This window comes from Plectrocnemia conspersa, unplaced genomic scaffold, assembly GCF_051122295.1.
Source record: "Plectrocnemia conspersa isolate PC_06_02 unplaced genomic scaffold, ASM5112229v1 ptg000014l, whole genome shotgun sequence".
NCBI classification, from domain to species: Eukaryota; Metazoa; Arthropoda; class Insecta; order Trichoptera; family Polycentropodidae; genus Plectrocnemia; species Plectrocnemia conspersa.
The window spans coordinates 7,411,024-7,426,938 of NW_028277178.1; the positions used below are offsets into that span (position 1 = coordinate 7,411,024).

General features: G+C 30.2%; 3 protein-coding genes across 4 annotated transcripts; 1 reads left to right on the forward strand and 2 right to left on the reverse strand.

Moving 5' to 3' along the window:
- Positions 1-2,418: 2,418 nt before the first annotated feature.
- Positions 2,419-3,511, reverse strand: LOC148226079 (NADH-cytochrome b5 reductase-like). The gene has a single exon (XM_088204024.1). It carries the CDS (start codon positions 3,392-3,394, stop codon positions 2,471-2,473), a length of 924 nt encoding a protein of 307 aa, XP_088060150.1. The 5' UTR covers positions 3,395-3,511; the 3' UTR covers positions 2,419-2,470.
- Positions 3,512-4,591: 1,080 nt separating this feature from the next.
- LOC148226080 (putative acetylcholine receptor chaperone) lies at positions 4,592-11,480 on the forward strand. 2 transcript variants are annotated; one of them, XM_088203161.1, is made up of 4 exons: positions 4,592-4,743; positions 9,935-10,073; positions 10,140-10,295; positions 10,369-11,480. In XM_088203161.1, exons 1-3 carry the CDS (start codon positions 4,633-4,635, stop codon positions 10,286-10,288), a joined length of 399 nt encoding a protein of 132 aa, XP_088059287.1. In that variant the 5' UTR covers positions 4,592-4,632; the 3' UTR covers positions 10,289-10,295; positions 10,369-11,480. The 2 variants fall into 2 exon arrangements, with proteins under 2 accessions (XP_088059287.1, XP_088059286.1); XM_088203160.1 differs by having other exon boundaries at positions 10,140-10,284.
- An 882-nt stretch (positions 11,481-12,362) lies between these two features.
- On the reverse strand, positions 12,363-15,480 carry Vta1 (vesicle trafficking 1). The gene is made up of 4 exons (XM_088203158.1): positions 15,276-15,480; positions 15,063-15,213; positions 13,244-13,401; positions 12,363-13,126 (listed from the first exon to the last, which is right to left on the reverse strand). The coding sequence occupies exons 1-4, from the start codon at positions 15,448-15,450 to the stop codon at positions 12,714-12,716; spliced, it is 897 nt and encodes a 298-aa protein (XP_088059284.1). The 5' UTR covers positions 15,451-15,480; the 3' UTR covers positions 12,363-12,713.
- Positions 15,481-15,915: the final 435 nt, after the last annotated feature.

Sequence of the window (15,915 nt, forward strand, 5' to 3'; positions counted from 1 at the left end):
CCCAACTTACGCTCCGCATCTAAAAACATCTACAATATAAAATATACAACTATAAACTAATAAAAACGACTAAACTCTTTATATTTGCCACACTTACAAACTATACGCAATTCTTCGTCAATATTTCTATCTACAAGAATAACGCTTAACCCGTTTTTTGACACCTTTACAATAATTTTCAAATGAATTATATATTTTTTTATTTTTTTAAATATATCTAATAATGTGCGACGCCTATTTAGGACCGATAGCGTCGTCTGAATTAAAAATCGATACTGTCGTTGTTCCCGCGCATTTAATTCGAGAACCGACGGTATGCGATCGCTCGATGACGGGAAGTGCAACATAATAAAATGGCGCGCTTTTAAGCGTCAACGGTATAGACGCCATTCCATTCAATTTATGATTCGAAACATTTCGTGAAGGGCACGCGGGTGGTTAAAAGTATTAATATATATTTAACATTATTAAATATAATATATTAACAAAATTTATAATATTTGTTTATATTTTTATTAATAAAAAAGCGATTATTTCAATATAATGAATAAAATAAACCCTTTGTTAAGGGATGAATATAAAACCTTTTACAATGTAAATAAAATAAAAAACAAAGAGTTAAGTATTAATTTAAATACATTAGGCTAAATATTTAGAGCCGTTAAAATGCGCGCTTCAATCTTTAAAATAATATGTGTTATAGGATTATGTGATTATATTTATTTTTTATGTTTTTAATGCCTAATATTTTTATTGTGATATATGTTATTAGGGATTAGCACAAGAATCTAAAGTTTAAATTTTAATAAATTATTTTGAATAAATAGTTGAATAAAAAATAGCAAGAACCAGGGCTGTGGAGTCGTTAGAAAAAAACACGACTCCGACTCCGACTCCGATTCCGATATTTACCAACAACACGACTCCACTCCGACTCCGACTCCGACTCCGACAAAAAAGTTTAATTTTATCAGGTATTTTTGGTGTTTTTCTACACGTTTAATATTCATACGCTATACACATTCATTATTCCGCAATTAAAATTTCATAATTTAAAAAAATGCATTTTATAGAAAAAATGGTCGGAGTCGCTCATTTTTCACGACTCCGACTCCGACTCCAACTCCGGCCAAAACACCACGACTCCACGACTCCGACTCCGACTCCACAGCCCTGGCAAGAACAGTTAAAATTCGTCTGATTGACTGTTCGTATATTAAATAAATTGTAGTTAACATAAGGTCAACACAACGACGTTTAATATGGCAATATCAGGTACAAATTGTGCAGCAAATTTCAAAACTTACTGCAATAAATTACACATTTTCATTACAATTGGTTTTTATTCTAAACTTTGATAAAGCAATAAGAAAAGTAGTTATGGAATGTCTCCCTTTTGTAGTCGAAGAAAGCGTATCAACATTTTGATCCTCTATACTTCATTTTGTTTAACTTAATATTTTTATATTTTATAGGGAAAGTGTAAATTTCCATAATGCATACGTTACCTAATCAATGTATGCACTGTCAAATCATTTCAGTTACAATTCACACAAAATAATTTATGAACAATGTACCTATTTATTATATGCTTTTACTGTCCGATGTTTGTTAAAGTATATAAAACGTTCACCTAAATTACACTGTAGTATAGTAGAAAAATAGCAAAAAACTTTATTAGAACATGGCAATTTTAGAGGAGATATAAAATAAAAAAAAACATGTTAAACATCGTTTTGTTAATGATTTTTTGAAAAAATCTAAAATAGAAAAAAAAATATATAGTTCTGCAAAATTATTTTCAATAAATATATTTATTTATACGTGTATTTTTTTTAATAAAAAATAAGTATTTATTAAAAATATCTATGAATAATAAATAATATTAGATTAAATAACATTTTATTTGTAGTGTAACCTAAAACAAATAATTTGTGCTTAAAAATAAATAAACTGTGCATTAGCGTTGGTGTAGCCAACGCAACGACCAAAGTTAAGCAGCATGGGAGCTTATCAGTACTAGGATTAATTGGTCAAGTTATTAGTTAACTATAAAACGACTTTCATTTAACTGTTGGACAGGTAAGGTGCGAGCGAGGGAACGTTGGTTCGAAACAGTGAACACCTCTATAATAACTCTATAGAGCACCAAATATTTTAGGCTATACCTCTGGTTCACACGCTCACTAGGAAAAGCATACATGATGCATGCATTATCTAGTGAAATGCAAGTTTTAATAACAACTCATAGTTAGTGCATATTTTGTCTAGTCATTGTATAGTTTAACACTAACTGTAACATATACACCCATAAATCTTTTCTTGTTTGATGTGTCTTTTTTTTACTTTTTTATACACAAAAAAGTAGATGTGCAATAAAACACAATACTCTTTATATAAAATATATAACAATAAATATGTTTATTAAAATTAAATATTATCATACAACAGAATAAATAAAAAATATATTTCAAAATAATGTAACATTTTCTTCTTTCATATTTAAATGAAGAGTTATATCTTTAAAATATTTCATGAAATTATCCGATCCACAAAGCAAAACTCCTATATCTTTACTTATTTCTAAATAACTTCCCAGATCTTCTTTAATTAGTCTTCGATTTATTATAGGCTCCTTATACTTCACGCTATAGTCTTTCATGCCTTCCGATAAAAATATCTTATAGTCAAAGTTCCAATTTGATCGCAAATCGTATAAATTTTCCCGCAGCATTACATTCTGCATATTTTTACAACAATAAAACAACATTAACTTCGTGTTATCGTCTTCATCAATTAAAACCTCATTAATTATAGAAAACATTGCCGTAATAGCTACACCCTGACAAATCAATAAAAGGTTCCGATAGGCGTTCGGACGATATTTGTAAGACCCGTAAGGTCCTCGCCAAAGAGTTACGTCTTCAATCTTCAATTTGCTTAAATACTTTGACATCAAACCGTCGTTGTAAATTTTTGCTAAGATTTGAAATTGTTCGGCGTTTGAGTATTCGTATTGACTTTCTTTTATATTTAAGATTGAAATAACTCTTGAGCTTTTGATTGGAGTATACGGTCTGGTGAAATGATCCGATGTATCATTTTCAACGGGCGCTTTTAATATAAAGTACTGTCCGGCGTCAAATTTTACAGTACGATGTACACTTTCATCTTCGTGCTTTTCATATTTTAAAGTAATTAATAAAAAACTCTTAAAACTTTCCATAAAGACGACTGAAAATGGTGTATATTTTGTTGGAGAGATGGCATTTATCGATTCGATTCCTGTTTCTTTATCATGTTTTTTCTGAGCCTTGTTACGAACGTCCAATATGCACGGATTACACCCGGAATTGCAACAATCGGACGGATCTTGATCATCTGAATGGTCCATTTCTCTTCAAATTGTTGTATATTCTATAATAATGAGCTGATTAATTGATTTAACGTATAAATAAGTCACATAATGATTTTTTGATAGGTTATGCGATGTTTCTGCTTTGACAATATTCATAATGTTACCAGTATGTAAAATACTTTTTAATAATAGGACTTGTTATTCTTAATTTTAAAAAATAATATGAAAAATAATAGTTATACAAAATGTATGCTCTTTCGGAATAAATTATTAATGTCATAAAGTAAAATATAACTTTTAACGTTATGTTAGCAAAATACATTAAAAAAATACATATTATTGAAAATTAATCGGTAAAGATAAGTTAAAATATAAATGCATAAAAAGATATACTTTTTAAATATTATTATAATTTTTTGTGTAAATTATTCAAGCAGAACCCTTACGGTTTTACAATGAAATTAGCAATGAAATAAATCGTTATTTAATTGTATTTTATTATTTATTGCGCATATATAAAAGGATTATTAGGTCACAAAACAAAAGTTTCGATTTTGTAAAGAAAATCTAATTTAAAACCTGTACTTCTTACATGTTTTATAGCACAGAAAAAATGTTTGAGGAACAATGTATATATTAAACACTAAATAAACCCTTTTTAATATATGATTTTAAGTTTCTAATTTTGAATGGTGTATTTTATTTTATTATACGATGAAACTATTTATATAATTTATAATTAAATTATATATTGAATTATTTTATCGATCGTATGCCAGAATTCGTAAAATATACCAGCTGTAACAACTGCGGTAACGAGACCATTAATACATTGGATAACCGTGCCAAAATTATACTCATGTTATTAAATAATTACACTAACACACATGATCGTTTAAAAAAACATAGAATTAACGAGATCTTTAATTATTGCTAATAATTGTTCCTTCATAATTAACAACCAGGAATTAATATTTTTATTGTAAATGCGCATCGTTTTCATAATAAAATATTTAATTAATTAAAATGATTCTGTTTTTTATATTGATTTTATATATATTTTTTTACAAAAGTAAGGGAGGGGATGTATTATTATTATTGTATTAATTTCTGGCGCTTGCTCGTTTTAAAAGTCCCAACCGTGTTCTCTCGAGCCGATTGCAAAATTCGTGTCGGATATACCTATAGAACGTGTCGAGTACGAAAATACGTTTAGCTGTGCGTTTGAGCGCCAGTGTCGCGGGTCGATACGGCGTCGCCGCCCGCCGCCCACCATGGCGTCCGTCGTGCTCAAGAGCCTCTCCATACTGCTCGGCATATTCTTCGTCTTCGTTGGCACCACCAAGATCACTCCTCAGATATCCAAGGAGCTCCACAAAGACCTGGTGGGTCTCTCTCGTTAACGTTTCACCCCTTTCTCTAATATGTACTAATGAATTCGCATTAAAATGAATCGGTAATACCGCTTCTCGTGAAGGGGCGAAAATAATCATATGAGCGAATAGTCTAAACATAGTGATAAACCTTCATAATTTCACAAAAGTTAATTTTTTTAAACATATTTAAAAAATCAATAGGTGATCAAAAACAATTGTGTTATGACGCGTAAAAAAAGTTATTAGTATTGATATAAAAAAACTATCTTTGTCTATGTAATATTACTTACATATTAATTTATCGTGCTCGATTTTGATTATCGTAAAGTGATAATTAATTGGTTAAATAATAATAATTACGAGCTATTTTTAAATGAGTCGATCGTATAATTACAGTAGAGTGATTATGTAATAAAAATTAGCTCTCTTCTAATGATTTAACAAAAACTATATAAGAGTGCCAAACATATATTAAAATAACTTAAAAGATATTCAGCGCATATTAAACGATAAGCGATTGCGGCCTACTTTTTTCAGGTAATTTTAAATCGGCTGGCACAGTTTTTTAGGCGTTGAAATTATTCAGTTATGTTTTCTAAATTCCTATCTCATCCCCAGATTGCGTGGGATCGAAATTGGTCGGATTAATAGGATGGAAAGAGAGTTTTCTGGCGGCTGACATTTGCTTAATCACGCGGTCGCCCGTGGAGATCTTTAAATATATTGTCGCGTTATACAAAAATAGACTGACGTACCGACGTTCGAGTAATGACGGGAAAAGGGGAAAATTTCATCTATTTTTGTGGTTTTCCAGAATCATTTCGCAGAAAAAGCTAACTCGGGGGAAGAAATATCTCCAAAATTGCTAAGGCGTAGGTCGGATCGTTCGCGACGTTGGCCAAAACGTGTTGCAAATTGCATAATAAAATCAGCGACGGCGGTTCTAGAATTTATATTTATTTATGCTTCGACTGTGTCAACAAACGTAAATAGTACTAGGTCCGGGAATCGATTTTGACGGCGGATCGCCGCCGAGCGATAAAAATGTGTTGTGATTGCGAAATAAATAAATGCTAATGAAGTCTAATTTTGTGTTCATTCAGAAACAGATTCGGTATTAATACATTAGTTCTATATACACATATAATGATTCACTTTAAAAGTTACTTTATTTTTTATATTATATTATATTATATATGTATATGTGCATATGTATATATATAGTACCTTACCTTGCTATGTTTCGTCACACATCGTCGGCTTGGAAAAAGATTGACACAGCATAAAATTAACAGATTTTAAAAATTAATATAACGATAAAACATCCACATTTTGACCACGATAAATAATAAGAATTTATAGTAATGTACTGTATTTAAATTTAATTTAAAATATTAAATTACTGGAAAAGCTAAAAAAATATACAAAAAATGGTTTAGATAAGCAGATTTTCAGATACTTTAAATATTGAATATATTTTATATTTAAAACAATTGCTACATTATGCAAGTATCTCATGCTTTATTTCTAAAATAATAATCACCCAAATTTTTAATATAATAGGTGGATTTTATTATAGTAGGTAGTAAAATAGTATGTTTGAATTTTTACAGTAAATTTTTAAACTTAATTTTCAGATTTCTTTTGTATATTCCAAAATGTTTTGAAATACACAAAATTGACTCACTTTCACAAAAAATATATTCTGAATAACTACAGACATATAACTTGATTATCGAAAGTATTGTACATAAATATAATTATAACCACTGTATCCAATTTTTAGTTGGTCAACAACATGGATTTGTTCTACCGTTAGCTATCTTAAAACAATAAAATATTGCTATGGTATAGGTTTTTTCTCGATAATTTTCAAAGCACATTAAGTATTCTTGCGGTTATTCTAGTCTTGTCGCGGTCTTTTGCATTAGATTTTGACTTGAAGCAAATACTTATTTTAGAAAGACAGACAAACTAATGTGATTTATTTCTAAATAACTTCAGAGATTGGCGGATTACACACTATCTATTAACAATCATTCGCGACATATAAGACAGACAGATCTTTCCATATCTTTATTGAAGATATTGCAGATATAAGTGAATCCAAATAAAATATCTCAATATTTTCTAATTTTACGTTTCTTAGTGGATTTAAAGGTTGGCGCTTTAAAAATTACATATAATCAAAGTTTTAAAAGTATACAACCAATAATTATTAGTACCGAGGGTATATAAGCGTAGAATAAACAAACCTGGTTTTACTGTGATGTACCTTATTATGAAATATCTCTATAAATGTATCATACAAATAAATAATTGTTGCGTATTGACTCTGGCTATTTAGATATTCTGTATGAGGTGAAGTAGTTCATTATTAGTGAATTTTCAATATGTTTTTGATTAATTATCACGATATTCATCCGTGATATTTAGAAAATCTAGGTAAACATAATCTGTAATGATCGATCGGAATTATTAAAATATAATAATCACTGATTCCGATTGATTATTCCGTAATGATATTGGTGTTTTTTTTCCAATTTTGACCTTAACAGTTGATGTTTCGCCCTATAACTATTTTTAAAAACAATATTCGCTAGTGGAGTACAGGATTTAACAATAATTGCTCACATGGCAACTGATCAATGGATACTGATCATGTATTATATCCACTAATCATTTGGTTATATGTGCAGACCATATGCTTTATTTTATTGATCACAAGTATTAAATTATTTAATTAATTACATGTTAAAAATTATTGATAATTAATATTTAATAATCAAAAATTTATTATTTACTGACAATTTATTTTATTCTTATTAAATAATAAAATTAATTTAAAATTAATTTTTTACCTTGTTCTGATTCGACAAGTTATGTTTCGTCCGGCAACACAGACTGCCTCAAACGCTATCTAACAATTTACATACATACCTATATACTAAACATATTGATCAATCTCAGTTGTTTCATATAAAGATCTCGAAATGATTTTTTTTGAGTTGTGACGGTCTTTTACCAAACCGACAATATGTCCGGATCACCAATATCTTGGCTCTACATGCTCCCGGGGCAGACCTCGATCGCTTCAAATATCCTTTGCCATTCGTTACGAATCACGATCTTGTGTCGATCTGAGGCAATTCAACTTTAGTGATATTAAATCATCTCAGAATCTCAACCAGTTATTTTTCTCGGTATAATGTATTTATGTCAATTGTTTGTACTTTGATAAATTCGATGACATCATTCAATAACTCATAGAGCTCGTGTTTATAATGACTAAGTCATACGGTATTTTTGCATATTGAGCCAAAAATTTTCTTAGAAAAAATAGTGCACAAAATAACGCAAAGTATTTGATATATAATATTAATTTATATGATATTTTTTTCCTGAAAGAAAATGCCGAGGATTACGTATATTATTGATATGTTTTATTTACAAACTTTGTTATTTTTTTAAAGAAAATGTCGAGAGTTAATTTGTAATAGATTTTAAATAGTTTGTTTCATTATTTGATTTTTTTAAGTGCGAGCAGAGGAGTATTTGGCCGTGTATCTCAATTTTTTAAACATGTAACTCGTAAATTATTATTTTATTTAATGAAAACGTCGAGTTTCAATTGCTCGTGCAGTAAGAATATAATTGTAAATTTTATTTATATATTAAAATTTAATACAAAAGTCAGCAAGCGTTCTCTATGGATTGCCTCAATTATAATTATGCTAAATTCGTCTGCGGGAGGAAATCAATTTACATTCCAACGTCATTTATTCCTTTCAATTTTATATCTGGCTATTTATAAAGCATCTAAAGCAGTGATATCAATATAGTTTGCTTATAATACTATTTTTGTTACGGTTTTATGCTTTATGAAATTGCAGTGGATCAAAACCGTATGTGTTATGTGAAGAAGTTTAATTACAAAACAATCTTAGGTAATATTATGAATGTTTAATTATTTCAATAACAGTATTTAATTATATATTTGCAATTTCGTTATGCGACTAATTGAAACATGATAAAACAAGCGCTAGACAGGCGACTCTGAATGGCTAAGTCATGGTTTTATTCAGGTCTAAATTTTAAAAGCTAAAAGCCTGTACACCGATTGTCTCAGAAATAATATAATACAATATGTTCACCTTTGTATTTGCACATAGTTTACTAGAATCATAAGAAAACATTTTATGTTCTTAAAACTTGCATAGTATATTCTCAATTATCTGGGATAATAAGAAAGAGTACGGATTTTTAAAAACTATAACATATTTTAATGCAAGTTGTTATTTTATATGTTTATTAATGAAACATTTTTACTGTTAAACAATAATAATAATTTGATTTTGCTAGTAAAATTTGCAACCGACTATCTTAGAGAAAACTATATAAAACATACAAACCAGGGACGACATTTCAGTTTTTCCTGGAGGAGGAGGGGGGAATAGGGCCAGTCAGTGGTTATTTTTTTATAATTTCAATTTAATTAAGATTCATAGTATTTTATTAAATGACATGCATTTTCGTGACTAAATTCAAGGGGGGAATGTACCTAGATACCTCCCCTCTCCAATTGACGTCCGCATTTTAAATAAATACGGTTACGGTAATTATAAGTGTACAAGTAATAACAAATAAATTGCGGTAAATATATTAGATACTGTAATAATTTAATACATATATTTATATAAAACTATTAATAATTGCTAATCTGTCAGGATTACGGCCATTCGGCAATCGGCCTTTCGGGTTTTTGGCAATCAGCTTTGTGCCGTACTTGGATACCCCTGATTTACAGTTTTTACCAATTGACAAGATTTAAGCTTAATTTTTGATTAGCATCATGTTTAAATCTAGCGCCATATAGTCGTTTGATGTTAATCATATAATATTTTTTGATAGAGCACACAGATGTCACTAATAAATTAAAGTATTTTTTAAATTGCTACTAAATATTAAAAAAGAAAGGTTATTTAGGGCATTAAGGAATGATATTTTTGTATATTAATATAAATAATAAAATAAAATTTAATAATAAATATTTTTTTGTTCATAACAAAGATTAAAAAAGGATATTTTTTATTTCAAGCTATTTTGAATTATGAAGCTATAAATTGTTTTGTCATTAGAATATAAAAAATATTTTTAAAGTACCAATAAAAATTTATAACAACCTGTTTATTTCTTACAGAGAAAGGAATACGTAAAATATGCAAAAGTGTTTCCACTAACTGAAGCATTAGATTTCAAAGTACCCTCAAAATGGTACAGACGAGTCGTCGGCTCTTTAGAAATAATCTTCGGATTAGCTATGGCGGCTATACCAAATCGTGAGTTACTTGCACTTTTTAGAATCAAAATGTAAAAAATACTAATAATATTTCCATTTACTTCAGACAAAGTGAAAAACGTTGCCAACATCGGTCTACTATGTTTGATGATTTTGGCGGCTTATTCACATTACATGGTAGGCGATCCTTTCGATAGATCGGCTCCGGCATTAGTTTTCTTCTTCATGTTGAGCGGCAGACTTGTCGTATGGTAAATATTTTGTATGAAAATCTACAATAAGATATTAATCACTTATATGTTAATCTTGAACTGTGTATTGTAATTTCGCTGCAGGTATCAAATCAACAGACGAGAGATGAACGTGAACACTGTGAACGCCAACGGAGTCAAGCAAGACTAAGGCAGTCGTAATATGGCGGTTGTTACAAAAAATGATGGCTGTAATAATTTTTATTGAACCAATACATTATGTGGAGTTACCGTTCAAGTAATCCGTGTAACGTCGTGTAAAACAATGCGGTTATATTAACCCGGCAAAACTTTGTGTACGTTCTGCTGAAAAAAACGTGTCGTAACTCATCAGTGATTATTCTAAATAAATGTAATATTGTCTAGTCAAATTTTACACGAAGGTGTTTCGAGCACAATTTTATATATACACATATATAAACAAATACAAAGATTCGCACTTAGTATATATGTTCAATCCGTATTATAATACGTTTAGCTTTCATCATGATATCCGGACTCAAGTTTTGTTTAGATAGATTAGAGTTAGATATTAAGCAAGGACACGACACGCTCCACCTGTGTTATTTTTTTAGCTACAATTTCACTCGTTACGAGCCAATTGTAGCGAAAAATATTACAGAATATCATCAATTCACTTTAAAATCTCTTGATTATGAATCCTTAAATACATGGTATTTAAAGTTTTCATTATGGAGAGCACATGTGTAATTAGCCAATGCATTTAAATCATTTTTATATCTTTATGAATATAAAAGCAATCCATGACTGTCGAGAGTATGTCTTAGAGATTTGTATATCATCGGACATGATAACGAAACTTTCGAAAAAACATTACGATAAGCGAATAATTTTGGCTGATGTGATCTCAATGATGGTTTAGCAAAATTATCGGAAATTCATAATAAAAGGCTGATCATGAAATTGAAGGCCATTTAAAAAGTGTCGAAACACAATGTAAAATATTGTACATATTAATACTAGAATAATTAATAATTTACTAGAAACATTGATTTTGATAGACATTGTGTTTTTGATATAAATAAATACACTTTCATTACAATAGAATAAAAATATCAATTTATGAAGCATTATTATAGTAATAAAAATATACTTTGTCAGTAATTACCGTATAAAATAACTTTTTTAAGTTAAAACGAAATAATTAATAAAAAATATACAGATACAACATATCATTTTTCGTATTATTTTAAAATCCTAGACGCACAGACAGAACAAGTGCCCGCCAATGGCAATGGTAAAAATGAAATAACGAAATCGTAGTTTGCACAACGATAATACTGTGCCATAATAAAAATTATGGAATTAAGAATCTAATAAAAACGTAAGTTATTTTCCTTTAAAACAGTAATTTGCAGTAAGCACAGTAGCGTTCCCTAACAAAGTGCCGCCACAAATACTCTTGTATTCGCGCACTGAATAGTATTGTTATACATATTCTTTGTCATTATCAGATGGTTGCTTACAAATAATATAATACAATGTGTTTTTTTTACTAAAAACAAAAGAGCTAAGTAGACGTGACAATTTTTATGTTTAATGATTTTTAAATATTTTGTTAATAATTTGAAAATTGTTTATTGCAATTATTTATCAATTTCATACGCTATAAAAAGGGGTTAATTCTTATTAAAATAGTTAGTCAGAGTCAGTAAATTTTGAAACGACAGTCCTGCTTTTAGTAAAGGGATAGTACAGGTGGCGAATTTAAACAATGATGCTATTGGTCCTAGATTGGCCTCTTCCTCATTCTAATAATTTCAAAGGAAAGTATAATATTATATAAAATACACTATCTTTTTTCTCGCTCACAGGAGAGATAGACTCGCCAACTCGAATTAGTGGAGAAACTAGAGACAAGGTCATAACCTTTTATTTTAACAAACCTGGACTCTTCTTTATTCAACACTGTTTTATTTTGTGTGACAATCAACCTGTTCTTCTGGTGTTAAACTGATTTGGACCAGTCTGGTATGAACGCTAGATATAATATATTCAGAACCCACACAAATAACTTCCAAAATTCTGAGTGTATTTAATAAATAAAGATTGAAACATTTTGTATAATCACATTTATTAAGAATTATATATATTTAAATCTCATATAATGCACGAATAAAGCTCTGTTGCAATAAATTTAAGAAAAATGCTCTTTGTTAATATTAATATAAATATAATACGTATTTGAATTGAGTTGTTGAGGTTTATAACAATTATAACAGATATATATTGTAATTAAAAATAAATAACAAAAAGTAGATATAATAAAATCAAGTAATGGTAAGTGAGCATAAGAAAAAAATTGATAAGCTCCTTCTACAACGTATTGTTGATATTTTTTAATGAAGTTTCTATAAAAGTATCGGAACTCAACAACTCATTTGTAAGTTAGGTCTGATTTAGCAAAATTAGGTAGAATCATGACCCGTTTGTAGCAGGACAAGAGCATTCTTGAGATTTTCAATGGCCGTGGTTATGTCATCATAATTTAAGGCACTACCCGCCCATTTACAATACTTTTGCGCTTTTGTGATTTGCTCAGCAGTTAAGGTTACTCCGGATGTTTGTTGAGATGGAATCAGATTAGGTATCGACGGGGGCACAAAAGCATGGAAACCTCCCGGATTCGTGTCTGGGGAATGAGGTACAGAAGGCAGCACATTTACGGGACCACCAAAATGTATTTTGTTAGGATCTTCGTTAAAGCTTAGATCTGACGGTGGTTGAGGTATGTCTATGGATTTCGACGTTGAAGGTCCGGGTTCGACGATGCTCGGCACATTTCCTGGTTGATCTTGATCTTCCTCCGATGCCATGGGCCCTGGAATTTCAGAATATATATTATAAAAAATTAAATACAAGAACTTTATAATATAATCATAACAAAATTAGATCTATTATACTTTGATTTTGATGAGATTCAATATTTCGAACTTACCAGGAACTGGGACTTCGCCGTTTTTCAAACAGTTGTGAATATAAGCAGCCTTCCACTTAGCGTACTTTCTATTTTGTGAAACTTCTTCAGTTAACTCTCCGAAAGCTTCCAAAACATCAAAAATCACTCCGCTGGTATAAAATGCCTTCACGACATTTCTAAAAATGATATTAAATTTAATTTGATTAAATATAACTAAAATACATCCTTAGTTTAAAAGAAACCGTTACAATTTAAATTATTTGTAGAGTTAAACCTTTTGGTTCCAGAAATTCGATATATCGGCTTTTGCTACTTTGGCGAGAATTGCCAAATTCGACGTCTATTATTAAAGAAAATATGAGATACATTATTTATGGGCTGTAGGGTATTTGCTCCAGGAGTTAATAACATTTGCTAGTCTGCTTGGAAAAGTTACCAGAGGCAAATTCTGCGATCACATCTTGCAATGACATTTTTTGGGTTTCTTTACGCTCAATTGTTAATATAGCAAATTCACTTAGTCCAGATTGATTGATTGCATTTCTTTTATAATCTTTAATTAATTTTAATTTGCTAAATGTACGTTCTACACTAATGACAGTAACTGGTAAAGTGAAAAATAATAAAAAGTATGTATACACTTCAGAGAATTCGCTTTCCATACAATCGGTGGTGTAGTGGGGCAAAGGTGTGGCCCTGGTACTTTAATTGCAATGAAATTTACTTTTCAAGTACATTAAAAAATATTTTGTTATTAAATATTTCGTATACAATTTTGTATACCAAATATCAAGAGCGGACGGATATTACGAGAGTGCCGTACAAAAATAACATGAGTTGTTCTCGTATATAGACAATCTTAAAAAAATCTATGGGTACTTGAAGAGTATTCTGTTGATTTAGAATAAGAGATTAAAAAATTTGGTCGTGTTTTGGGACTAAGATGGGTAGTAAGATCATATTGAACTGTATCAGCTGTTATTCGTCATTGGGTCGACATTTTGACTATGACTCTTCGGTGCAAAGTTGATTAAGCAAAGTACTGTAGTCTTTTTTGTGGCAAATTTCATCAAAACAATTTTTGATGGATCTCGCTTTAATGCATGACGTTTTACTTGAATTGTCGATTCTTTCGAATTCACTTCAAAAAATGGATATGACTGTCGTACATGCTGATAAATTGATTCGTTGTACCGTGTGTTTTTTAGAAAATGTGAAGAATAAAAAAGAGAAAAAAGTCGTAATTGTTGAGAATGCCATTGAAAAAATAAAATTTGAATCGATACACCTTACGGATAATAATTTATTAATCGTCTTTAGATTAAAGCCATTTTAAAAAAAATTATGTATTTATTCATACACATATTTTATGTAACATGAAGTTGTTTCATTTTTGTTTATGGATTATTGTTGGTTTTTGGAGTCTGTTATTATTTTATGTACAAATGTATGTACTTGTTATGTATGTATTTTTGATTTAAATGAAATAAAAAGATAAAATGCATTTTAAATGAAAAACCATGTTACATATTTAACAAATTTGTATGAATTTGTATTAAAATATTTGATTCGTTATATGGCTTTTCGCTTTGCGGCCAAGTTTCGTGGAACGTATTTAGGCCGTAAAGCGAGGTATGGGTGTATTGCGCTTTAATCGCTTAGGATTCATTCGACTATTATATTAGTCTAGTTATTGTTTTCGTTAAAGTAAAAGTGTAAAGCTTGTAATAGGGCGGAGAAAGCTTTCTCCTGTTTTGTACGAAAGAATCTTGTATCAATAGATCAGTCACAATTTTGAAATACGTCATCAATGTATAAATTATAAATATGATCTTACTTTCCATAGTTTCCTTCTCTATCCTGCTTATCAGCATACAGGAATAGCTTCAACGCGTAGTTTTCCAAATGCGCTTGGGCGGCAACCTCATTAGTCACGGCCTCATTGTCGACCTGAGTTTTTTTCGCCTGTTCCAGCCAGTCCATCAAGCCTGACAATAAATTAGGTCATTCGCTAATCTATTGCAACGATGCGAGCGAAGGTGCGTAGTACCTGTAAGGAGCTCCGTCTCCTGAGGACCCTTAGCTCCTTGGATCTTGAGAGCCGTCTGCAACGCGTGCAAACGACACCAGTACGCGACGGTAACATCTCTCGCCTCGTGTTCTTGGGCGCATCGTAGAAAGTGGGCGATGGAACGAAGACTGGGAGGACAATTGACGAGCGACATGGCCGACAGCGCAGGGCTCGCAACTGTCACAACATCAAAGGGTTGCCACTGTATGACAACCTTTGATTTCATTTTTTGATTTCCTCTCTTTCTTTATCGTTAATTGTCTCGATTCAAATTATATCTAATATTTCTTATTTATTAACTCTCGTTACTAATTTAATGACCTTTTCCTTACTGTGCCAGATAAATTCACGTGTTACTGTGCTGTGTAATATATACTCATGCAAAAATAATTGATTTCAAATTGAAATAGTTAAGATACACATGTAACAATAATTCAAATTTAATTGCTGAAAATAAAAGACACAAATAGACGAATAGACAGCGTTAAATGGAGGCCTAAGAGCTATTTTCCCTTTCCTAGAATAAAACTTTGACTTTGACGGTGACTTTGTACAAAAAACCTATAGAATTGGACTGCCTATTGCTACTTTGATTTATTTCTGTTACACGGGCACAAAC